We start from the raw sequence: 24,875 nt of genomic DNA on the forward strand, positions 1-24,875 counted from the left end.
CCCCAGTGGCCGCCACAGCTGGTGCACCGTGGCCGGTGCACTTCGCTGATCCGAAGCTGGGAGCCAGGTGCTTCTCCCGGTCTCGTATGCGGGTGCAGGACCCAAGCACTTGGGCCATCCTCCACTGCACTCCCTGGCCACAGCAGAGAGCTGGCCTGGAAGAGGGGCAACCGGGACAGAATCTGGCGCCCCAACTGGGACTAGAACCCGAGGTGCCGGCACCGCAGGCGGAGGATTAGCCTAATGAGCCGCGGCGCCGGCGTGTAATTATATTATGTGTATGTGTGTTCATACAAATGTGTTAAATAAAATACAGGAAACCACTTTTTTGGACTAGGCTCTTGCACTAGACCCCAAGACACCAGTCTAAAAACCAAACTGGAGTCACCCACGCTAAGACTCCACATCATCTTACTGGAACAGAGTTGTTCTCTGCTAACAGGCCACTTTCAATGGCATGACACTTAAATTCCTTCAGCTTTCACCTTTTCACCCTTTAATTCTTTCAAGACGTCACCTGAAGTAATTGGATGTTAACCAATAGGTTATGTTTCTATGTCCCTGTCCCTTTACAAGGAAAGTAACTCTAAATGTCTAATCCACTTTTCTGTTTCTGCATTCTTCCTACCTTCTCTCTAAAGCCAGCCTCTTCTGTTCAGCTCACTGGAACACATATTCTATTTTATAGAATAAGGAGCTGCTGATTCTAGAATTGCAAATTAAAAGCAGTTAAAATCTTTATGTTAATCTGTGGTCATTTTGTCCTTTGACATGTCACTAAATAACAAAGATGTATACATTATACACAGGAGACCACCTAACTAACTCATAATTCATTTAGCAACTGGCTAATGGCTGGATTAATACAAAATCTGATACTCCAGATTCTGATTCAGTAGACTAATGCTCAGTCTATTTTTATTCTAAACAAAAAATTGTGGCAAATTTCAATTCTATTGTAACTCAAAGTTTAGATTCAAGTGTGGAATCGCAGAACCAATCACATTACAGTGCCTGAGACATATGGAGTTACTTCAAAAAGTTCATAGAAAAATTGAATTAAGTTTGTTTTGATTCCCCCAAAAAAACCTGAAACCCAGGCAGTTTCTTCATAGTATGCATTTTTTCCATGAAGTTTTAAAGAAATCCTTTTATGCATGGATTAAAAAAAATTGCAGCAAAATAAACTTATCTTTGAATTTCTTTTCCCATGAACTTTCTGAAGTACCCTCTGACAGAATCAGCAAACAATTCAATTTAAACGAATGCTTTTTTGCCACCCAAGACTGTGACACACTCAGAAAAATCAATTTTCCCAGTAGAAACCCATCACACTCTTGGATAGCAACTGCCTTTGCAGCGTGCCGTCATAAACCTGGCTTTCAGCTGGTTGCAGACGTATTGCATCAGACAAAATGAATCACATGTGACAGCATCTGGCCAATCAGTGACCACGCCAGTTAATCTAGGCAGAGACTGACAGGCAGAAGGTTCTGTGGTTTTATTTAGCTTCATGGAAAATGCCCGGATCAGGCCCAGATTCTAATCCAACTCTGCCAATGTCCTTTCCAGAAGCTCCCACAAATCACAAGCGACCTTATTATTTACAAGCATGCTGCTGCCTCACCTTCCTGTCTGTTCTATCTCGGAAAAAGTATTTTCTCCTCCTAAAAGACAGGCCCACCCGACAGGGGACTGGCCTTCCGCAAAGCTCTGGGATCACTGCTTTTAGCCAGGAGCGGCTTCCAGAGTCCCCTTTCTAGCTAGGTGGAGGGAACCTATGGTGCTGCAGGTGACTCGGTCTTGGACAGAGGCCTTTGGTCCTCTCAAAACCGAGGAAGACCACGCTGGCCTCGCTGAACACGAAGGGCGGAGGGACCAAAGGTAAGCGTTAGGAAGGCGCCCCTAACCCCGACTCCCGCCGCCAAGCCTCCAGCCTCCGCTTTCTACTGACGCCGCGGGGCAGGAAGGCTTGACAGCTCGCGACGCGCATGCGCTGCGCTCCATCCCAGCCGCACCAGCCGCGACCCGCACTGAGCACGCGCGGAAGGGACCGCGTCCGGACGGGCGGAGGGGAAAGTGGGGTCCCGGCTCCCAGGCTGTGTTTCGGGGACTCCGAGGAGTCTCGCAGCCGCTGCAGCCTGGGAGGGGTGTGCCGAGGAGTAGAAGCCGTGGTCTCATGAGCGGTGACTGGATCCGAGAGATACAGTCCGGCTAAGGATCACGGGGGATACCCCCGCGCATCCCAGTACTTACATCGTCTCCACTCGCTGTCTGCTTTCACCAGCTGGTCCACTAGTCCCGGGTCCTTGAAACGCTTCTCCTGCGTCTCTCGGATGAGGGCTGGATCCCCTCCTTTATCCACCCGAAACAAATCCAGATCCAGCACCATCTTCCTTTCTCCCTGGCCAACACTCAGGGAAGCGAGGATCCTACTGCAGCAGCCAGGCTGTGACGGGCGCACTGCGCCGGCGCGCCGGCCCGCCCTCCCTGCGCAGGCGCGGCGGAAGCGCGCGGGCGCTCTGCTCTCGGGCGGAAGTGGCGGTGTTGGAGGCGGGGCCACCGGGGAGGGGTAGAGTTGGTGGGCGTGGCTTCTTCCTCTTCAGGCTTCTAGTCTTCAAAGCTTCGTTGAAGGGATCCCAGCTTCCCATAAAAGTCTGAGTGCCTCAATTTCTTTATCATGTCGAAAGACCTGTCCCAGGCTAGGCAGAGGGACCTGCTCTCTGGTCTCTGGCTTGCAAGCGCCAGCGCTAACAAATGCTTTTTTTCCTTTCACAAATTTCGGCCCTTCAACTAGACTTTTTCCTTTCTTCTCCATCTTGAAGTGAAGGTACTTCAAAAAGTTCGTGGAAAATGGAATTGAAAGATAAGTTTGGGGGCTGGCGCTGTGGCCTAGCAGGTTAAGCCTCCACCTGCTGCGCTGGCATCCCATATGGGCTCGGTTGGAGTCCTGGCTGCTCCATTTCCCAATCCAACTCACTGCTGATGGCCTGGGAAAGCAGCAGAAGATGGTCCAAGTGCTTGGGCCCCTGCACGCACATGGGAGACCTGGAAGAATCTCCTGGCTCCTGGTTTTGGATTCTCCCAGTCTGGCCATTCCAATCATTTTGGGAGTGAACCAGCAGACAGAAGACCTTTCTCTCTCTCTCTCTCTCTCTCTCTCTCTCCCTCTCTCTCTCTCTCTCTCCTTTTCTGTCTGTAACTCTGCCTCTCAAATAAGTAAATAATTGTTTTTAAAAGGTAAATTTTTTGATTCAGGGTTACCTGGAGATCTTGCTTTCCTTCTTCAAGCTGGACTATCTCTTAATCTTATTATGGCTAACCAAATTACCTTTTTTAAGATCACAGGGTTGGTAGTGCAGTTGAACTCTTAGAGAGACTTGAGGAGACTCTTCAAGAGAACAATGTTTAGCAGATTTGAAAGCAGATGAGGTATTGAAGTCATGTCTTGGATCTATTCAAAATCCCTTTGAGCAGAAATTTCATCAGACTTTGATTTTATAAAGTTCAGACCTTTACAATGAAATATCATGGTTGCTAACTGAAGCCAATGTTATCCTCGAGACCAACAGATTATTTGGAGAATTTGGGAACAATGGGTCTGTCCCTCTCTAATCCTCCCACTCCGAGCACTTGGATCATCTTCCACTGCTTTCCTCAGGCCATTAGCAGGGAGCTGGATGGGAAGTGGAGCAGCCGGGATACTGACCATCCCAGGCAGTGGCTTTACCTACTACGCCACAATGCTGGCCCCAGTGCCCTGTTTTTCAAATACTTTTGTCTAATGAACATTTTTTTAATATTCATTTTCCTTTTTGTAGCTAAGCAGATATACCAGGGTACTTCCAAAAGTTTGTGGAAAATGAAAAGAAAACTGTGGGGAGCAACCCGGACTAGACTGAGTTACTGGAATTAAGACTTATTCTATGCATCTGCTCTCCCACAATATGGCGCTGGGAGAGAAGTAAACAGCTTCCGCACAGCTGCCTCCAGTTCAACCAATTAACTGTAGGACTTGCTCCTGATTGGAGAGTAGCGTACTCGGCGTGTGGGCAGCCGAGTTGGGATTGGCGGAGGAGGACTATAAAGGAGGAGAGAGACGGCATGCACCAGGAACATCTATGGGGAACATCTAGCTGAGGGAACACCTGTGCAGCCCCCGAGAAGAGCCGGCCGGCGGTGTGCCGCTCCCCTGCGGAAGTGGGGAATGTGGCCAGGGGGAACTGCCCTTCCACGGAGGTGGAAGGGACAGTAGCCAACCCGGGAAGAACCAGCAGCAAACCCGGGGAGGGCCGAGCAGATGAAAGAACAGCGCAGGGTTCAGTGTCGTTCCTCCACGAAGAGGGGGAGCGACAGAAAACCTATTTTAGTACAAAACATTTTGCAATACATGAATAGGAAGCCTTTTTCCAAAAGTTCATGGAAAATTGGGGCAAGTGTTTGGTTCAGCAGTTAAAAGGCCCACATCCCAAATCTGAGAGTCAGTTTAAGTCCCAGCTTCTCCACTTTTGATCCAGCTCCCTGTTAATGTGCCTGGGAAGGCAGCCTATGATGGCCCAAATATTTGGGTCCTTACCATGCTTGTGGGAGACCAGGTTGGAGTTTTAGCTCCTGGCTTCAATCCGGCCCAGCCCTGGCTATTGCATCTTGGGAAATGAACCAGTGTATGGAAGATTCTCTCTCTCTCTCTCTCTTCTACTCTGTCACTCTGCCTTTTGAAATAAATAAATAAGCAAGTAAATCTTCAAAAAAAGAAGAAGATACTACTATAAAGCTTTAGTCATGGGGTGATGTATGAAGCCAGAACACCTGCAAATGTGTGACTCCTATTTAGCCCTTAATTCCCAGAGCAACTCCTGGGGGCTGCCTCTAGCCAAGGGAAGTTAGGTGAAGGAACTAAAACAAGCACACTGGTTAAGTGCCTAGGTTAGCCTAATATTTGGACTTGTCCCTGTGTTAGCATTTCTTTGCAGAAAATGAGGCCTTGAGGGTCTTGGCTAGAACATGTGGCTTTTGTTTATAGGGAAGAGCCCACTGGGGCAGGACCCAGCTGATTGCCTCAAACATGGTAAGTGCTAATTGCATCCTCACTGGGAGCCTGAGCTGCAGGGAGCAGGCTGAGGGAGTGGAAGCTTGTTGCAGCTTCTAGGAACAGCATCCTGGGAGAGAGACTGCCTTGGGGATCCTGGGAAGCTTGTGGACAGCCCAGGGGGAATGAATACCTGCAGGGAAGCATCACGAAAGGAGCAGGGTGGGTGCCCAGCCAAGGCTGCCTTTGAGCTGCCTCCTGTGGGAGAGCTCTGTTAGATCTCACTTTAGCACCCTTGGAGTCCCACTTTCTGTCTTGGATTTGGATTAGGACTTCTCAGCACTTGACAAGTCCTATCCTGTCACCTGCCTGCTAGAAGTCTTCAGTGGTGGTGCAAGCATTGTGGCTCAGCAGGTTAAACCATGGAGCACCACTGGGAACATCAGCATCCCATATCCAAGTGTCTGTGATTGAGTGCTGCCTCCCTTCCAATCCAGCATTGCTTCTAATGTGCAACCTGGGAGGCAGCAGATGGTAACTCAAGTACTTGGGTCCCCCTGCCACTCATATGGAAGACTCAGGAGTTCCTGGCTCCTGGGTTTAACCTGGCCCATCTTTAGCTATTTGTAGGCGTTTAGAGGAAGATGGAACATCTCTCTCTCTCTCTCTCTCTCTCTCTCTCTCTCTCTCTCTCTCAGCTTTTCAAATAAAAGTAAAACAAACAAAAATCAACCAAACAAAGAAGAAGTCTTCAGTGGCTACCTGTTGCCCTCAGGAGAATGTCCAAACATGATATGTGCACAGCCCTTCGTGGTGTGTACCTACCAGCTTCTCTAACATATTTCCTGATCACCTGACAATGCCCCCTCGTGCTCCCCACACCAAACTCCACACGACTCCCCTTGCTTGCCTCCAAGCCTCTCTTCCTACAAGTTCCTCTGTCCTAGACCTCCTTAGTCCTCCTAACTGGCCAACTCCGCTGCCCTTCAGGAAGCCATCCCCAGCCCCCTCCAGCCCCCAGGTTGGCTAGGTGCCCTTCTTGTTTCCCGCAGTACACTAGCTTTTTTCACTGTTTTGGGGGCTGGCACACTGTGGCACAGCAGACTAAGTTGCTGCCTGTTACACCAGAATCTCATATCAAAGTCCTGGCTGCTCCATTTCTGATCCACCTCCCTGCTAAAGCACTGGGGAAGGCAGCGGAAGATGGCCCAAGTGCTTAGGCCTCTGCCACCCGTGTGGAAGACCTAGATGGAGCTCTAGGCTCCCAGTTTTGTCCTGGCCTAGCCCTGGCCACTGTGGCCACTTTAGGAGTGAACTAGCAAGATGGACATTCTTTCTCTCTCTCGCTCTCTCTTCTGTACGTCTCTCTTTCTCTCTCTCTTTCTCTGTGTGTGTGCATGTGTGTGTGTGTGTATGTAACTGCTTTTCAAATAAATAATAAATGTTTTTGGAGGAACTCCCTCTCTGGCTTGCTCATACCTTTCTATTAGAGAGACACAGTAACAAAGGAATTTGATGTTTCTATCCTTGTATAGCTGAGGAACCATTTAAAACAGCATGGCAGGCAGCAGGCATTTAGTGTGGTGTCTTAAGTTGCTACTTGGGGGGCTGGCGCAGCCCATATGGGTGCCAGTAGAGTCCCAGCTGCTTCACTTCTGATCCAGCTCTCTGCTGTGGCCTGGGAAAGCAGTAGAAGATGGCCCAAGTCCTTGGGCCCCTGCACCTGCGTGGGAGACCTGGAGGAAGCACCTGGCTCCTGGCTTCAGATCAGCTCAGCTCTGGCTGTTGTGGCCATCTGGGGAATGAACCAGTGGATGGAAGACCTCTCTGTCTCTCTCACTCTACCTCTCTATGTAATTCTTTCAAATACATAGAATAAATTGTTTTAAATAGTTGCTACTTGGGGTGCCTGCATCCCATGCATCCTATATCTGGGTGTCTGGCTCAAGGCCTGGCTGCTCTGCTTTTGATCCATACCTGGGGGACAGCAGATGATGGCTCAAGTGCATGGATCCCTGCCACCCACATGGGAAACCTGAATATTGAGTCCTGGCTGTTGCAGGCATTTGAGGAGTGAACCAATGTCTCTCTACATTTCCAATGAGTAAAAATAATTAGAAAAAAATGTTTTGGAAGTCAGGGAAAGCATAGCACGGACCTGGCAGTGGGAGGAGGGGGACTTCATTCAGCCTCTTCCTCTTATGAGCTGTCAGTTTCCCACCACACTGTATCATATAAGGCATTGCATTTTGTGTGGGAGTTAGCTTTGGCAGTAAAATGAAGTTAGCTCATATCGCAAATTCTCCTTGAATTGCTCTTAAATTGTCCATAAAGGTTTGTAGTGCAACTGTATATCAATTTCTCTCTCTTCAATAGTCTTTGTTGGGCTGTGGTTCTCAATTAATGTCTTCCTTAAGGTTTAGGCCCAGTCATAAATATCTTCTTGCCTAGTCACCTGCTTCACTTCTTGTGATTGCGAAACCCTTAAAATCATCCACACATTCCTACCCTCCCACCCCCTATTTGCAAGGTTGATTAGACCTGTCATTTGTTGATTGCACTGGGATAAGGTGGTATATGACTGAATTCATGAAAATTAATGCCAGTGCTCCCTGTAATTATTTTCTACCATTGTACCCCAGTAGATAGGCAAGGAAAATTTAACAGTGGGGTGGCTTTGAAGGCTCTGGGTTCCAAAGGAGAATCTCTCAGGTGAAAAGGAAGGAGATAGGGGCCAGTGTTGTGGCACAACAGGTTAAGTCAATGCCTGCAACACCAGCATCCCATATGGGCACTGGTTCAAATCCCAGCTGCTCCACTTCCAATCCAGCTCCCTGGTAATGTTCCTGGGAAAAGCAAGGGAAAATGGCCCAAGTCCTTGGGCACCTGCATCCAGCATAGGAAACCTGGATGGAGTTCTAGTATCCTGGCCTCAGCCTGGCTCAGCCCAGGGCCATTGTAGCCATTTGAAGAGTAAACCAGCAGATGGAAGATCTCTCTCGATCCCTCGCTCTCTCTCCCTCTCTTTCTGTCACTCTGCCTTTCAAATAGATAAATAGATATTTTTTAAAGAAATAACGGAAGGAGAGGAGCAGGGGCAGAGGGGCGAGCATATGCCTAGAAGGGAGGCAAGAGTTTATAAACACTCAGCCACTCAGGGTGGTTAGACTACAATAAGCAATGTGGAGGGACAGAGGGCATGCTGGGCTGTGTTTCAGGGACTTGTAGGCCACACTGCTGGATCTGCTGGAGACATGGTATCCTCCTGTATTGTAAGCGGGGTGGTACCTGCCTCTAGGATGAAGTGAAGCAATGCCATGAGAGCACTCACTCCAGGCCTGACATACACAGATGCCGAGTTAATGCAAGTTCCCTTTCCTATTTTCCTTCTTAGAGTTTGGACTTATCCCATAAACAGGGGGTGACATTAAGAATATTGAACTGCTAGTACAGTCCAGGTACACCCATGAAAACAGATGTGGCTCATAGACAACCAGTCTTGCTGTATAGATGGATACCTGCTGATAATGGGTCCTGCCTGCCAGCAACAAGGAACCATTAGAGATCTCTGCACATTTGGACACCATCAGATCTGTGTTAGGAAAAGTGTGGCTGCAGAGTGGAGGGTTGAGAACAGGGGTGGGAGGTACTGGAGGAGATTTTGAGGGTTAAAATCTACCCAAAGACCTTGCAGTAGAAGCAAAACACAGGCGCTTGGGGCCATTCAGACTGAGGAGTATGTTAAGTCTCACGTTGATCTGGCTGAGAGACTTCGGTTTGGGGGTCAAGAGACCACCACTGGAGTGAAGGAAAGAACTGAAGCCGGCAAGTGCAAGGACCTGGGAAATGGAAGATCCTTGATAAGCTCTTGAAATTTCCCCACATCCAGTCTAGAATAATACACCTCATGCCCAAAGCTTTGCCTAATACTGGTGGGAATATTGTTCTGTGGCCAGCCTCGTGCCACACGAGAAGCCTCAGCTGGGAGGGAAGGAGTGTTTGCCCTCACTCAGTCGTGGGAAGTCAGCCATCAAGAGATGTGCTCTATTATTGTGGAAACTGAGGCTTTGCTCGGTGATGACCCCCTCAACAGGTGATGGGAAGCTTCTCGTTGCTCTGATAGTCGCTGCTCTTTCCGTTGCCTCTCTGGGGGCTCCGGGCTCCTCTGCCTTCTGTTCCAGCTTCAAGGACACTTATCATTTCCTGCGTATCCAGCCAGTCTCTCCACCCACGTTCAAGAAAGGTGACTTAGGGAGGGGCACTGTGGCGCTGCAGATTAAGCCTCTGCCTGGGACAGGCACATCCTGTATCGGAGTGCCTGGTTTGAGTCCCAGTTACTCCGCACTTGCTTCCAGGCCAGCTTCCTGGGATGCAGCAGGTTCCTGTCACCCACATGGTTGACCCAGGTAGGGTTCCTGGTTCCTGGCTTCATCCTGGCCTAGCTCAGGCTGTTCCAGGCATTTGGAGAATGAACCAGCAGATAAAAACTAGCTCTCTCGCTCGCTCTCTCTCTCTGCCTTTCAAATAAATCAATCTTTTAACAAATTAAGAAAGACAACTCAAAAGGTATGTTTTAACTTCAGAAAAAGATGACATGCAATATCCATGCCCTAATAAACTACAAATGTTTGAAATACAGAGAAAAAGGAAACCAAGACAGTCCCGGTAAGACAAACTTTTGATTTCACAAAGCTGAAAAATCCGTACGAAGTCTCGGTTGTATAAATATAATTGGTCTTATCTCTGATGTAGAGTCAGAGAAAAAGAAAAAAGAAAAAGAAACAAGATTGTAGGCCTAAGAAATGCCCTGGCCCTTGGATGTGCCACCATCTTCATGTGTGTTCCCAGCCAAACTCTGGTGACAGCCACAGGAGGGGAGGTACTCGTGTGTTTCAGGGACCCAGGGAACCACATGGGCTTTAAACATGGTAACTCTGGAGACCACACTCTCTCCACAGTAGCCTGTGCAAACCATGCCTGCCCAGGGTCAAGAACTAAAGCATTTTTCCCTTGGAAAAACCTAGCATGTGTCTGCTCTGAAATGGTCAACTAAAAGCAATTGAATGTTTTAAGTCGGTCAATAGTGTGCTCAGTGAATTATATCCCAATAAAGCTGTTAGGAAAAGTATGTGATGTGTCTAAGTTGTTAAGCCAAAAGTGACCCTGATGGCATAGCTCAGGAGTTCTTGATAGGTCACAGGATACCCTGTCAAAGTTGGCACAGCAGGGGGCGGTGGAAAGGCAATCCTTAAAGGATTACTGCTCCATCAGTGGAGTCTGAGGTTGCTCAGGGTGCACTCAGGTTCAAGATGTCAGAATATTGGCCGGCGCCGCGGCTCACTAGGCTAATCTTCCGCCTGAGGCGCCGGCACACCTGGTTCTAGTCCGGTCAGGGCACCGGATTCTGTCCCTGTTGCTTCTCTTCCAGTCCAGCTCTCTGCTGTGGCCGGGGAGGGCAGTGGAGAATGGCCCAAGTCCTTGGGCCCTGCACCCCACGGGAGACCAGGAGAAGCACCTGGCTCCTGGCTTCGGATCAGTGCAGTACGCCGGCTGCAGCGCGCTGGCCATAGCGGCCACTGGGGGGTGAACCAACAGAAAAGGAAGACCTTTCTCTCTGTCTCTCTCTCTCACTGTCCACTCTGCCTGTCAAAAATAAATAAATAAATAAATAAAAGATGTCAGAATAAGGATGACAAAAGGGATGTGCTTTTTCCTACAGCTCCCAGAATAGCCTAAAGCCCTTGCGAGGTCTCTGTCACAGAAGCTCTTCTGCGGAAGGCAGGTGCCAGGGTACTGCTGAGGGTACTGCAGACATCAGGCTGGGGCTCAGGAGCTACACGTCTGCTCCACTGGGGACAATTCCAGCTGGGCCACGGGACCTGAGAGCCTGACTCTCACAAAAGGAGAGAGAATCTGGACACCCAAAGAGAAGCTCCTAGATTTACTGAGCCAAAGGGACTCCCAGCCATCACGGATGGCCTGAAGTCACGGCCAGACTCCAGCATTCACCGACTCTTACCAGATCCACTGCCAGTACAGCCATGACTGATGAGATGAGCAACTCATTTTAGGCAGAAAAACCTTTTAGAGATGCCACCTTCATTACATACCTACTGTCTGGTCACCAAATGGTCACTAGAGAGAGGGCACAGGCACAGACCATGAACAACCGGGATTTGAGCAAGGGGTGGTCACTGTAGGCTGACAGTGAGGGAAGGAGAATTGGCAGTAATAGAAAGAAAACAATCGTTAAAGTCCTGTGCTGCTTTTACCGTTCTGGGTGCTCAGGTTCACTGATTATACTTGGTAGAAAAGTGGACACGTAGGACACCCACTCCACTCACCTTTCAACAGAGAGATTTCCAGAAACTGAAGATAGAAGCCTTTTTTTTTTTTTTTTGCTTGTTTTTTGCACACAAAGGAAATGAGAACAGAAAAACCAGGACAGGGGCTTAAAAATGAGAAGGCCTGGTTAAACTCCCCGCATCTCCCTCCTTAAAGACTGGTCTGGTGCTGCTGCTGGGGCGTGGGCTTGGGATTCAATCCCTGTTTTGGCCTAGAAGTTACTTATTTTGTATCTGGGCAGAGAGTGAAGCTTAGAAGCACACATATATCAGGGGCCAGTGTTGTGGTCTAGCAGATTAAACCACTGCCTGAGATGCTGGCCTCCCATAGTGGAGAGCTGGTTCTGAGTCCTGGCTGCTCCACTTCCAGCCCAACTCCCTGCTTACTGTGTCTGGGAAAGCAGCAGAGGATGGCCCAAGCGCTTGGATGGAGTTTCAGGCTCCTGGCTTTGGCCTGACCCAAGCTCAGCCATTGAGCCATTTGGGGAGTGAACCAGGCAGATGGAAAATCTTTACTCTGTCTCTGCCTCTCTATCACTCTGCCTTCAGATAAATTTAAAAGAAAAGAACAAGGAGGAAAGAAGGAAGGGAAGAAGGAAGGAACACACAGAGAGAAAGAGGGAAGTAAAGGAAGGAAGACAGAGAGAGAGAGAGAGAAGCACATATCATGACCACCTCAAGTTTGTGCAATTGTGGGTTGAATCCTCCAATCTGGTCCCATTAAAACCCTGGCCTCCCCTCCTGGGCTTTCAGAATCAGATGCCCCCGTCCCTTGGCTCAGACTTCTGGAACTGGGGCGCTCGAGGATGGCAGGGGTCTACTGTCTCTGCAGGTAGACATCAACAGATGGCAAGGCCAGGGCATCTGCATTTGGGGCTTACCAGGTTCTCTCTCTCTAAGATTTATTTATTTATTTGAAAGGCAGAGTTTCAGAGAGAAAGAGAGAGATCCTCCATCTGCTGGTTTCCCTAAATGGTCGCAACGGCCAGAGCTGGGCTGATACGAAGCCAGGAGCCAGGAGCTTCTTCCAGGTCTCCCACGCGGGTGCAGGAGCCTGAGGACTTGGGCCATCTTCTACTGCTTTCTCAGGCAATAGCAGAGAGCTGGATCAGAAGTGGGGCAGCTGGGACTAGAACCAGGGCCCAGATGGTTTGCTGGCACTGCAGGCGGCGGCTTTACCCACTATGCCACAGGGCCAGCCCCACCTTGTTCTCTTTAGTATCACGGGGATATGTTTAAAAAACAAATAGATCCAGTAGGACTTTGGGAAACTTCTAGATGAACCTTTTTCCTTTGGCTTCAGTGGGGATATTTATCTCTTATGAGAAAGGAATGAAGTACCTGGTTTAAAAAAACAAAAAGCCCTTCCTTATCGCCTCTCCCTGTGCTTATCAAGCCTCTGCTTGCCCGGGCCACGCTCACCTTGGCCTCCAACTGTCCGTTACTCACAGTGCTACAGGAGGAAGGAGCCCAGGCAACTACAAGGCCTGGGAGCCCCGAGCCCCCTCGCTTTGTCTCCCTCCTAAGGCAACAGCGACCAGGAAAGCGCCCAGCTGTTTTCTGTCCAGCAACAGGACAGAGGAAGTAATTTCTCTACTTGCCAAGGGAGATTTTCCTTCCAGAGCTACAAGAATGATGACGGGTGGTGGAAGAGCTGTGGCTCCAGCGGCTGGGCCACGGTAGGAAACAAGATGCAAGCCAGGGGGTGTATATAAACAACGTGTGGGTGTATTTGGCAGGTTCGAGACAAGCAGAAAGGAGGGTTTAGGTATTCTATAAAAAAAAAAAAAACAAAAAATAAAAACCCAAAGCTCTGAAATTCGAACTTCTTCTGTTAAGGCCACAATGAAGAGATCTCCAGCAGCGGGCACTGATCGCAGGACGCCGGCACCCAAATCGCCATGGCCTCTGAAGGGGATGTGCCAAGGTGAGGGGGCCGGTGTGGCAGGCGGTGCCTCTCACAGGTCCATGTCCGGGCCCCCTGACGACGTCTTCAGTGGCACCGAGTCAAACCCGTCAGGAGTTCTCTGAAAGAGAGATGGCGACAGGCGCTGGCCGCTGCGCATGGGCAAATGTGGGGAACAGAGGAGAGAGAGGGAAAACAAGTGACAGAAGGAACCCTGTGGCGTTCCTGTTTTCAGTGGCTTTGTGGAAACACAGAAATGAGATCCTTTCTATTCTTTCTGCTCCCTTCAGGGTCACTCACAGAATAAGGAAAATCTTAAGAGTCCCCTGCTTTGCATCTTTGTTGCTAGATAAATGAGTTCCAGGTAGACTCAAGGGTGAACTGTTCTTCCATTGATAAATTTAAAAAAACAGCAAGGTCTAAGGGAGACGGAGGGACTCACACTGGCAGGCCAGCACAAAGGGAATTCGAGTCAGCAGTCTGAGCACCTAACCACCACCCTCCCCACCCAAACAGGTTCCGGACAGCAGGCAGGTGTGGGCACTGCAGCCTGGGGGGAGCTGCTGGGATGCTGTCCGCTGGCCCTGCGCCCAGCGATGGCGCTGTCCATATTGCATTTATGAGCTTCTCACTCATCCACCCACACACCCACCCAGAGCCAACCTTCCCACTGAGCCACTCACTCATCACTCAGCGGTCAACAGCTCACACTCAGCTGTGACTCAGCCCCTACAGGGCCGGGCCCAGACACCTAGGGGACAGCACCCTCCACTGGCCAAAGCAGAGGCCTCACCCCTATCTGAGGTTGATCCTAGAGATCACCTTTCCTCCCACTCCAAAAGGGGGGGGGGGCATTGGGGGTAAATAGTGATTGATTCTAACAATAAGGATGGTACAATACTGCTTTGGAAAACTAAACATTTCAGCCAATAGGAGTGCAACTTGGGAGAGAAGGAGCCTGGTCATGGGCAGCCTTGGGCCCCAGGGACAAGAGTACTGGGTGGTAACGCAGAAAGCCCATGTCAGGATTTCCAGCATGGGACACAGAACAGCATGGGGGCAGAGAGCAGAGTGGTGGTCGTGGTCACTGAGCAGCCCAGGGCCAATTGGTGTCCTAGGAGTGTCTTCCCTAGCACTCAGGATGACCTCAGCTTACTGGCCAGCCTCCCTACCTTGGAGGTAAATGATTTGATCTTCCCAAAGAGGGACTTCTTGCTGGTAAAGATGAGGTCGTCTTCCACGTCCTCCCCTTCCATGATGGCACAGCTGTCAGCTGCGGGCAGGTCACAGTCCTTGAGGGTGGCGTTCATCACCAGCTTGGAGTACTTGTATTCCAGTCTGTGACCAGAGGGGTGGGAAGGACAGGGCATCGGAATGTGGCGATGAGGGGGAAGGAGGGAGAGAGGTTTGTACATCAACAGATCCTCCCATGTTGTGGGTAAAGTAACTGAAGCATAGCAAAATGCTGTTCAGGTTGGGTGTACGGGAGGGATCTTGAGGGGGTGGTGCCATGGCACAGTGGGTTAAGCCGCCATCTTATGGGCACCAGTTCATGTCCCAGTTGCTCTACTTCCAATCCAGCTCCCTGCTAATGCACCTGGGAAAGCAGCGGAGGACAGCCCAACTCCTTGGGCCCCTGCACCCACATAGGAGACCTGTAAGAAACTCTTGGCTCCTGGCTTCAGCCTGGCCCAGCCTTAGCTGTTACAGCCATTTGGGGAGTGGACCAGCAGATGGAAGATCTATTTCTCTGTCTCCCCTTCTCCCTCTCTCTCTCTCTCTCTCAATCTCTGTAACTCTGCCTTTCAAATCAATCAATCAATCTAAAAAAAAAAAAAAAAAAAAAAGGTTTTGACTGCCAGTTCAGTGATCTTTTTCCCTTAAGGCTGGCTGTTTCTGTGCCCTCAAAGATTACTGGAAATACTGAAATCATAAAGTCATTACTTGTATTATTACTAACAATACAACAGATAAAGGCTATTCTGCTTATCTAACAGCCATTTATAGACTAATACAGTCTAATACTAATACTAATTATTAGACTCATACTAATATAGACATGTGTCACCATCCCAGTTCAGGAGTCAGGGTAACCAAGACATACATTGGACAAGTGGCCATCAAGTCTCTGGCCAGAGTCACAGAGCCTGTGGCCAATCCCAGAAAAAAGCCTCATTAATTGATACACACTCACGGGTCCCCCTGCTCGTTGAGCCAACCCTGCCCATTCTCAGATGCCAGCACCCCACCATGTACTTTTGATTCTTCTTCCAGAAGTAGCAAGTCAGGACTGTGAGCAGGATGGCAGTACAGGTGCCCGCGGAAATGCCCACTTTCAGCCAGAAGTCGATGGTTTTGCAGATGGTCACTCTCTGCTCGGGCAGAGAGATGCCCCCGGCGCAGACCCTTGGCTCTCGCCACACGTAAGTAGTCTTCTGTTGGGGAGACAGACGAGGACCTCAGATCTCACCCCCCTTCTCTCCTGCAAAACTCCCAATCAGAGGGCAACTCACCTGGATCCCAGCCACACAGCTGCTGACGAAAGCGTGGTAGTCAGCGGCCGAGCAGAGCGGGCAAGCGGCCGCGCTCTCCCACAGGAAGTGGAAGTTACAGCCGTCGCAGGTCCCCTCGGAGCACGAGCTGGCAAAGCAGAAAGGAGACTCGAGCTCTCACTAGCTGCCCCGGTGGGGAAGAGCTGGTTACCCGATTCAACGTCTCCCTGCCCGAGCTGTCAGCTCAGCAGGATCCTCCCAACTAGTTCTCAACACAGGCTTAGGTCTCCGATGTCCCTTCCCAGCCTCCCCGGGGCTCCTCATCTCCTACCCTTTTACATCTCTGCTGACATCAGGAGCTCACGTAAGGGGTCTGAGGCCTGGCCTGGCTGCCCCACCAGCCCCCGAGAGGCTCCTGTCCTCCCCGTGGGCCTGTGACATTTTGCATTAGCTACTTGGATGCAGCTTCCTGGAGGTGGGATTAGAGCTGAGGTGGGTTTCAGGAATGGACTTCAAGTCCTGGATCTCTGTTATGACAGCAAGGACAGCGAGTTTATACGCAGATGCCACTGCTGGGTCAGGAGGTCCTGCTTCGACGCTCTGTCTCTCCAGCCAGTTGGCTTTTGGGACAGTGTTTCCCAAACTGTGTTCCTCGAGGCACTAGCACCAGCCAAGATTTTAGCTGGCCTTATGTTGGGGTAAAAGGAGGGGGGTGGTGTCTGGAGGTCCTATTAGCTTGGAAATTCTCAATTCTCAATCGGTGCTCAGCTATTAAACTCAGAGCTGGGTCCTCTACTTGCAGAAGAGATTCCTAGGATCCCTAAACCTTCACTAATACTAATAATAGCCACACTTCAAGAGAAGTCCCAAAGTCTCCCTGTCTCAGTCCTCAACACAGTTCCACGTGGAAACTTACTGTGATGCTTATTTTACAGATAAGGCAAAAGAGGACCAGAGAAGACGAGACACGTGTCCATGATGAAACAGCTAGTACGTGGACGAGCTGATTGAAGAGCGGCCCTCAGCACGAGCCGCTGGGTCCCAGGATGCCACCATAACGGTCTGGGATGCAGAGGTGGCTGGGACTCTTTCTTCTGCCCCATTCCTGCTATTTGAAGACTGTGGGTCTGGGCCCAGGACTATGCCCCCAAAGAGCCCATTAATGGATCTCAAACTGTTTTCTCTTCCGCTGTTTTTCAGTAAACTCTTGCTCACGGGCTAGACTGAGTCCAGGGAAGGGGGACTCTGGCCTGTGTCACGTCCCCTGGTAGGGCTTACTTTGGCAGCGACAGAACTCCTGGGGCAGGCTTCAGCGGACTGCACCTGACGCGGATGGTGGTCGCGCGCCCAGAGTTGCAGGACTGGGTCACATCATTGGACCTGCAGAGAGACGCAGCCTTGACTGGAGGACGGGTCACTCAACCATGTTATTGGAGAGCCACTGAGGGAAGTCAACGTGGACAATTCCCTCACTTCCCAAGTCGGGCCTTGGGCTGCAGCCTGACACACAGGGAGTCCCCAGGCCTTGGTGCAGCCATGGAGAGAGTGAGGATCAGGGAGATATAGTCGAGGGGGAAACCCACTGGCCTACAAGAGGCACAGCTGACACACATCAAGGGCTCCATAAGCTGGAAGGGAGGGTCCTGTGGCTGCCCCAGGAATACCCAAGAAGCTGGGATCAGGGAACTCCCAGCCTTCAGATGGCATGAGCAGGCAGATCTGCTAGACCTCAGAGCTGCGCTGGCTTGATAAGGGGGGGGGGTGGCAAGGGAGGGAGGGATGCAACAGAGGTTGTGGGAGAGTCCTGAGCTGCTTTTGCATTAGCCTGGCCCCTCAGCCTCACCTATAAAAGAAGATCACATCTGGTATTCCTGAGGTCTCTGGGTGGAAGAGTTCAGCAGGGGAGGTGATCCCATCCAGAGTCAAATCTGTTGACACTCCTGCCAGATCAGACCCCCTAGTTAGGCCTCACTGAAGCTATTAGCTGGCGACCACTTCAGTGCTTTCAAAACCTGTCCACATCCAACCTGATTTCATCTTAACACATCCCCTAGTGGCTCATGAAACAGTGAACCAAGGCCTTCTCAGAGGTCCCATGGGCATTGGGCACCCAGGAAGGGATAGAAAACAAGGTCAGGCAGTTGGGCTTCTCATTTGGGACAATTTTACCTCCCAGCCATGCACACACACACACACACACACACCTACACACCTAGAGCAGCTGAGTTACTCACCAATTAGTCGATCAGCCAGGCTAACAGGCTGCGAGGACACCCCGGCCTTGTAGCCCGTCACCTCTGGGGGGATGATGACTGCCTGGCAGACGTAGGCTGAGATGGATTTGGAGAATCCGGACTCGCCCTCGGGAATCCGGATGTCGGTGACGTTGTCAGTGCACACGGACATTTTCTTACCCTGGTAGGATTGGGGGGTGCCGGGAGCAAGAGTGGGAAGAAGTGAATGCTCACAGAGGAAGTCCCAAAAGGGAGCAGGGAACAGTATTTTTCACATCTAAAATTTCAGCCTTGCAAATGGTATTTGTTGTAGTGCAATGATTCATCCCAGATGGATTTAAATATGAAAAAAGACAAAGCTAAAAATAACACCTCGGTGTCCTAGTTTTTGTAACTCTGGTCTGGTCTTGGAGTTCCCAGTTTATTTTTAAAAGGCAGAGTGACAGAAAGGGGGAGACAGGGTGGGGAGGGGGATAGAGAAAGATATCTTCCATCTTTTGATTCACTCCCCAAATATCTGCAACAGCTGGGGCTGGGCCAGGCCAAAGTCAGAAGCCGGGAACTCCATCCAGATCTCCCATGTGGGTAGCAGGAACCCGAGTGAGCTGTCACCTGCTGCTGCCCAAGTGCTTTAGCAGGAAGCTGGATTGGAAGCGGAGTGAGACTTGATCCAGACACTTCCACACGGAATGTGGGCTTAACCCGCTGCACAACGCCTACTCCCCAGTGGTCTTGTCTCCTTGGAGTCACCTGGGAGCCCTAGGTGAGAAGGGCTGTGATTTGGAGGTCTAACCTACCAGCCCAGCACTTACATGCCTTTCCTTATCCTAATCCATTTTCTAGACAGAAACTGGAATGTGTAACTGATCCGAGAAGTGAGTGAAGCGTATTGGAACATTTGGCCTGCTTGACGGCCCTTCTGTGTCTGCTGCTGGGCTGTGACTCTACCGTGTTCGCTTCAGAAGCATTTTCTAGACAGAGAAAACCGAGCCCATAACCAGCCCCTTCCTGCCTTACAGAAGGACCTCTGAGAAGTGTGTCCAGAGAAGGAAGTTTCCCTCCTTTCCAGTTGTTAACACCCCTCAGTGTAGACACGGGAAGATGGTGGGAGTGGCCACTCTTTCCTTGAGCTTTTGTAAAGAAGAAATATTAAGGTATTGCCCCTTCAGGACTGTTGAACTGGGAGGGTGTTGTGGTGGAGCAGGTGAAGCTGCCACTTGGGAGGCCTGCAACCCGTATCCACGTGCCTGGAATTGAGTCCTGACTCCGCTTCCATTCCAGCTTCCCGCTGATGCACCCAAGAAGCAGCAGGTGATGATTCAAGCACTTGGGCCCCTGCACCCGTGTGGGAGACCCAGATGCAGTTCCTGGCTTCTGGCTTTGGCCGGATCAAGTGCCGGCTGTTGTAAACATTTTTTTTTTTAAGATTTATTTATTTATTTGAAAGGCAGAGTTACACAGAAAGGAGAGGCAGAGAAAGAGAGAGAGAGAGAGGTCTTCCATCTGCTGGTTCACTCCCCAATTGGCCACAACGACCAGAGCTGCGCTGATCTGAAGCCAGGAGCTTTTCTGGGTCTCCCACGTGGGTGCAGGGGCCCAAGGACTTGGGCCATCTTCTTAATGCTTTCCCAGGCCATAGCAGAGAGCTGGATCGGAAGAGGAGCAGCCAGGTCTCGAACTGGCGCCCATATGGGATGCTGGCGCTTCAGATCAGGGTGTTAATCCACTGCGCCACAGCGCTGACCCCTGTTGTGAACATTTAGGGAATGAACCAGCTGTTGGAAGATCTCTCTCTTTCTCCTTCTGTATCTCCACCTTTCAAATCAATAAAACTTTTTTTTAAATGTTAAATTTATGGGATATCAGTATATAACTTGTTTGCTAATGTAAAATCAGTTGTAGGATATTTTAAATTTAAGTGGACTACACATTTAGAAGATAAATTTTCAGTGTTATAAATGTTTTAAGTGGAACTGTCCCTTAGGTCTTTTCCTATATTGTTACAGGAAAAGAACTTGAGAACAGAAGGAAACGTTTACATTATAACAAAACAAAGAATTATTCTGTCCTTGAACAGAGGCACTGTAGTGTGACAGAAACCATTTATGAAAAGAATAAAGGAGGCTGGTGTTGTGGCACAGTGGGTTAAGCTGCTGCTTACAAAGCCAGCATCCTCTATCAGACTGTTCTGTTTTCAATCAGCTCCCTGTTAATGCACCCAGGAAAGCAGAGGAAGATGGTCCAAGCACTTGGGCCCCTTATCGCCCATGTTTGAGATTTCGATGGAGTTCCAGGCTCCTCCTGGCCTCAGCCTGGCCCAGTTCCAGCCATTGTGGGCCTTTAGGGAGTAAGCCTGAGAATGGAGGATACGTCTCCCATCACTCTACCTTTCAAATAAATACATCTTTTTTATGATCTTTCATAGATTCCTCCATTTCTTCCCATGCTCACTGCACACACATTGACTTCCCTCAGGCTGCAGAAGGGTAGGAGCTGGATGGTGCACAGGCCCCACCACCACCACACAGTCACAGACTGAATGCCCAAGAGGCTCTGTCTCTTCTGACATTTGAACTGAGCTTCGCAACGTGTCCAGCTGCTAAGTGTGGTTTACAGGGAGCTTGATCAGGCACCCTTTACACCTTGCTCTTGAATGTTGAATCCCAAACGCCAACAAGGAATGGCCACAGGCCTTCCTTATCCTATAAAAGCCTTTCCTGTAGTTTCTTCTTGCTGACAGCAAAGACCCATGAAGATGAGCAAAGGAAGTTCATTTTACACAATCTCTGGAAAACACATCCCAGATGCAGTGATATGGAGCCAGTGTTGTGGTGTAGCAGGTAAAACTGCTGCCTGCGACGCTGGTATCCCACATGGGAGCCAGTTCCTGACCCAGCTGCTCCACTTCTAATCCAGTTCTCTGCTAATGGCCTGGGAAACCAGCAGAAGATGACCCAAGTGTTTGGGTCCTTGCCTCCCATATTGGAGACCCTGGTGAAGGTCCTGGTTCCTGGCTTTGGCCTGGCCTAGTCCTGGCTGTTGTGGCCATCTGGGGAGTGAACCAGCAGATGGATGCTCTCTCTATGTGTGTATTTTTGTGTTTCTTTCTTTCTCTCTTTAATTCTGACTTTCAAATAAATAAATAAATCTTCTTTAAAAAATAGAGATTGTCGTTGTGGCAAAGTGGGTCAAGCCACCACCTGCAGTGCTGGCATCCTTTATGGGCGCCAGTTTGAGTCCCAGCTGCTCCACTTTCCATCCAGCTCCCTGCTAATGTGCCTAGGAGAGCAGTGGAGAATGTCCCAAGTCCTTGGGCCCCTGTAACCATGTGGGAGACAGAGAAGAAGTTTCTGGCTCCTGGCTTTGGTGTGACCCAGTCTCAGCTGTTGTGGTTATTTGGGGAATGAACCAGCGGATGGAAGATCTCTCTGTCATTCTGCCTTTCAAATAAATAAAATAAATCTTTTTTAAAATATAAAAATATACATACATAAATAAAATAAATACAAATGCAGTAATTATTGAAGACTGCCTTTTTTTTTTTTTTTAAGGAGGGTTCCTCCTGCATATTTTTAAATACAGAGGTTGGGGGTGGGAGCAGTTATGCTTGTGATGCAGCAGGTCAAGCCACCACTTGCCACACTGGCATCCTTACTGGAATGTTGGTCAAGTCTTGGTTGTTCCGCCTCCATTTCAGCTCCCTGCTGATGTTCCTGGGAAGGCACAGAGGAAGGCACAAGTGCCTGGGCTCCTGCCACCCACACGGGAGGCCCAGATGGAGTTCTAGGTTTCTGGCTTGGGCCTGGCCCAGCCCTGGCTGTTGAGGTCATTTGGGGAGTGAACCAATGGATAGAAGATGTGTGTGTGTGTGTGTGTTCATCTGCTTTTCAAATAAATAAATAAATCTTAAAAAGATAATAATAATGAAAATGGAGGTTGACTATCTCTTATCCAAAATGCTTGGAATCAGAAGTGTTTCACATTCAAGGAATTTTTTGTTGGATTTTGGAACATTTCCATAGATTCCACCAGTTGAGTATTCCTAATCTAAAAGTTGGAAATCTGAAATGTACCAAAGCCTGGAACATGCTTACGCACCTGAGGGGTGCCAACTTGCACTCATTTTGAGACTGGCGAGCAGGTGAGAGCGAGCGGACACCTTAAACATCTTTGTTTTCCTAAAGGTTTATGCTCCAGATGGTCGCGTGTCATGGGAGAATGGGGGTCATTGAAGAGCCCTCTAACCACCTCGGCCTGGAAGGTGTTCCTGCTTTTCTCCTGGCTCTGGCTCTGGCCCAGACCCCCGGGCTGCCCCTTTAAAAATGCCTACACTGTCCCCTTGCACAGCTCACCTGGTTTCCACAGAGACTGACGGTGAAGTGGTGGAAATATTTCAGCCCCTTGGAAGTGAAGCTTGGCCCTCCAGCCAGAGTTTTGATGTCTGCCAAAGCTGAGAAATTGTAGTCCAAAGTCCTCGAGGGAACATGGCGGGAGAAGGTGCAGTCGTTGTAGCAGAGAGAGTGAATCTAGGGGTGGGGGAGAGGCTGGGTCAGGCCCACGGGACCCTGCAGCGCCTTGGGGGGCTGCAGCACAGTTTTCTCCTAAGCGTTGGAGAATGGGGTGGAATGGGAGTGAAAAAGAAGGAAGACAGGGCTCAGGTGGGCATTGGAACAGATACCAGTGGGACCTATGTACCTCCGCCCATTCAACTATGGGCACATATGTGACGTGCAGATCCAATTGCTAGTTTTCAGTGGATATTTTAGCCAAATTCTATAGCCTTACCCCGTGCCTACATTACATGATCCCCTCTAAGACACAAGACAATCCTTCATACTTGCAAGCACAAGACAATGAACTAACTAGAAGAAGGGTGTTGGGAATGGCACAAGAGAAACTATAGGTCTGTCCCCATCCCCTGGCCACTTAAAACTCACTGAACCCTGTTTCCCCTGTCTCATTTTCTCCGCAGGGAACTCCAAAATGGGGCTCTAACTCCCATGGGGATAGCCCTTCTGCAGCACTTTTACACAACTGTAATTCCCTCCCTCGGCGGCAGAGGGCGCTCCAGCAGAAGGGTGTGACAAAAGTCCAAGGTCCCCAAAAGAGGCTGCCAGGGCTCTGCAGTCATGGCACTTATTGCACAGCTGAACTGAGCCACATCTGCAGAGTATTTAAATAGTGTCTTACAGAGGTATGGCCAGGTGTTGCGATCAGTAAGACAGAAACTCAATTAAAAGCAAAATTTAGGGGTATCTCAGAGCTTTCAGTTCCGAGCATATCCTCAGATGCAGAAAGTGCAACAGCACAGTTTCTCCACCTGGGGAGGAAACCTCTACAGCTGTGAAGCCGAGAGGCCACTGAGACAGAGAAGAGCAATGCCCATCAACCATATGTCCCACTGGAGGTTGGGGCAAAGACGATTTGGTTGTCCACAAAGAAGACGGGACAACCTCCCATAATAACAGGCTGGACTGGATGAAGCTGAATTCAATCCATCAACCCCATGATTCCTTCCTTTTGGGTCTCTGCAGATGCCAAACACCCCCAGGATTGGGTGGCCCCTGCTCTCCAGTACCCACCAAAAGAAGATGAGCCCAGTCCCTGACTGTGGCTGGGCCCTGGACATGCAGCCCCGCTAGTGAGCACTCAGCACCCACCGTCACAGCCTGGCTGGTGTACTCAGGATGTCAACCTGATGGTATGCTTAAGGGAGCACCTGAGTACCAGCCCCTCGAGAACCCATCCAGGACTCAGCGCCTCCTGAAGACATTCAAACAGAGGCCAAGGTTGGAGGCAGGGCAGGCTGCTGGCACCTTGTTGCTCTTGGTCCCTGGACCACAAGGAACGCAGGCCTGGGCACCGTAAGGCTGATGTGCTTTCAGGATTGTGTTAGGGGGGCACGAGTGGCACGTCCCCGAGTTTCGGTCGATGTAGTAACCGGCAGGACAAGAGGTGCAGGAGGAGCCCATGTCAGAAGCTTCTAGCGCGCAGGGACGGCAGTAGGAGGCCACGCCATCCATGACGTTGGTGACATTGATGGAGTAGATCTTGGCAACGTCGTTGGTGTACCTTCTGCCCTGGAGACAAGGAAACAAGAGGGCAGAGAGTGGAGGCCTAGGACAGCAATGACTAAGTCCTTCGGAAATAGCTAAGTACTTCCATACCACATTTGAGAAAAATCTTAGACACATCCTAAACTTCACAGTGACTCTTTATGTACATTTGTGTCATCTTAAAAGAACATTGGATCGGGCTGGTTCTTTGGCATGTCAGGTTAAGTTGCCTTGCAGTGCCAGCATTCCATATGGGTGCCAGTTCATGTCCTGGCTGCTACTCTTCCAATCTGGCTCTCTACCTGTGGCCTGGAAAAGCAGTGGAAGATGGCCCAAGTGTTTGGGCCCCTGAACCCATGTGGGAGACCTGGAAGAAGCTCCTGGATCCTGGCTTCAGATCAGCCCAGCTCTGGCCATTGCAGCCATTTGGGGAGTGAACCAGTGAACAGAAGACCTTTCTCAGGGCTGGCACTGTGGCATAGCAGGTAAAGCCGCCACCTGCAGTGCCGGCATCCCATATGGGTGCTGGTTCGAGTCCTGGCTGCTCAACTTCTGATCCTGTTCTCTGTTATGGCCTGGAAAAGCAATGGAAGATGGCCCAAGTGGTTGGGCCCTGCATCCGCGTGGAAGACCCAGAGGAAGCTCAGGCTCCTGGCTTCTGTCTGGCCCAGCTCCAGCCATTACAGCCATTTTGGGGAGTGAGCCAGTGGATAGAAGATCTCCTTCCTCTCACCATAACTCAAATAAATAATAAAATAATAAAAATAAATCTTTTAATACATAAATGGATTTTTAAAAAGGAAAACACCAGGTC

The 24,875-nt window shown here is 50.0% G+C and overlaps 2 protein-coding genes and 1 long non-coding RNA gene across 7 annotated transcripts in view; 1 reads left to right on the plus strand and 2 right to left on the minus strand.

Annotated features, from left to right (window-relative positions):
* The window catches only part of SARS1 (seryl-tRNA synthetase 1), a 26,307-nt gene extending 23,840 nt beyond the window's left edge, over positions 1-2,467 (minus strand). For both annotated transcript variants that reach the window (XM_002715809.6, XM_002715808.6), the window contains exon 1: positions 2,257-2,467. In XM_002715809.6, coding sequence (XP_002715855.1) covers positions 2,257-2,392 — 136 coding nt within the window. In that variant the 5' untranslated portion in view covers positions 2,393-2,467. The remainder of the gene's footprint in view (positions 1-2,256) is intronic.
* Positions 1,450-18,371, plus strand: LOC149125593 (uncharacterized). Of its 2 annotated transcripts, XR_016210808.1 has the most exons (4): positions 1,459-1,884; positions 5,024-5,068; positions 15,554-15,702; positions 16,707-18,371. It is a non-coding gene; the product is annotated as an uncharacterized LOC149125593 (long non-coding RNA). The 2 variants fall into 2 exon arrangements; XR_016210809.1 differs by lacking the exon at positions 5,024-5,068 and having other exon boundaries at positions 1,450-1,884.
* Positions 13,080-24,875, minus strand: part of ELAPOR1 (endosome-lysosome associated apoptosis and autophagy regulator 1) — a 108,430-nt gene continuing 96,634 nt past the window's right edge. For all 3 annotated transcript variants that reach the window (XM_051856195.3, XM_070077932.2, XM_089300219.1), the window contains 9 exons: positions 23,822-24,085; positions 22,358-22,531; positions 18,006-18,186; positions 17,615-17,711; positions 17,050-17,151; positions 15,793-15,919; positions 15,536-15,714; positions 14,452-14,617; positions 13,080-13,400 (listed from right to left, as the gene is read on the minus strand). In XM_051856195.3, the coding sequence (XP_051712155.1) occupies positions 13,332-13,400; positions 14,452-14,617; positions 15,536-15,714; positions 15,793-15,919; positions 17,050-17,151; positions 17,615-17,711; positions 18,006-18,186; positions 22,358-22,531; positions 23,822-24,085 (1,359 nt within the window). In that variant the 3' untranslated portion in view covers positions 13,080-13,331. The remainder of the gene's footprint in view (positions 13,401-14,451; positions 14,618-15,535; positions 15,715-15,792; positions 15,920-17,049; positions 17,152-17,614; positions 17,712-18,005; positions 18,187-22,357; positions 22,532-23,821; positions 24,086-24,875) is intronic.

The sequence above is a fragment of the Oryctolagus cuniculus genome, chromosome 7 (assembly GCF_051225735.1).
Source record: "Oryctolagus cuniculus isolate XC-2025 breed Fujian yellow rabbit chromosome 7, ASM5122573v1, whole genome shotgun sequence".
NCBI lineage: Eukaryota > Metazoa > Chordata > Mammalia > Lagomorpha > Leporidae > Oryctolagus > Oryctolagus cuniculus.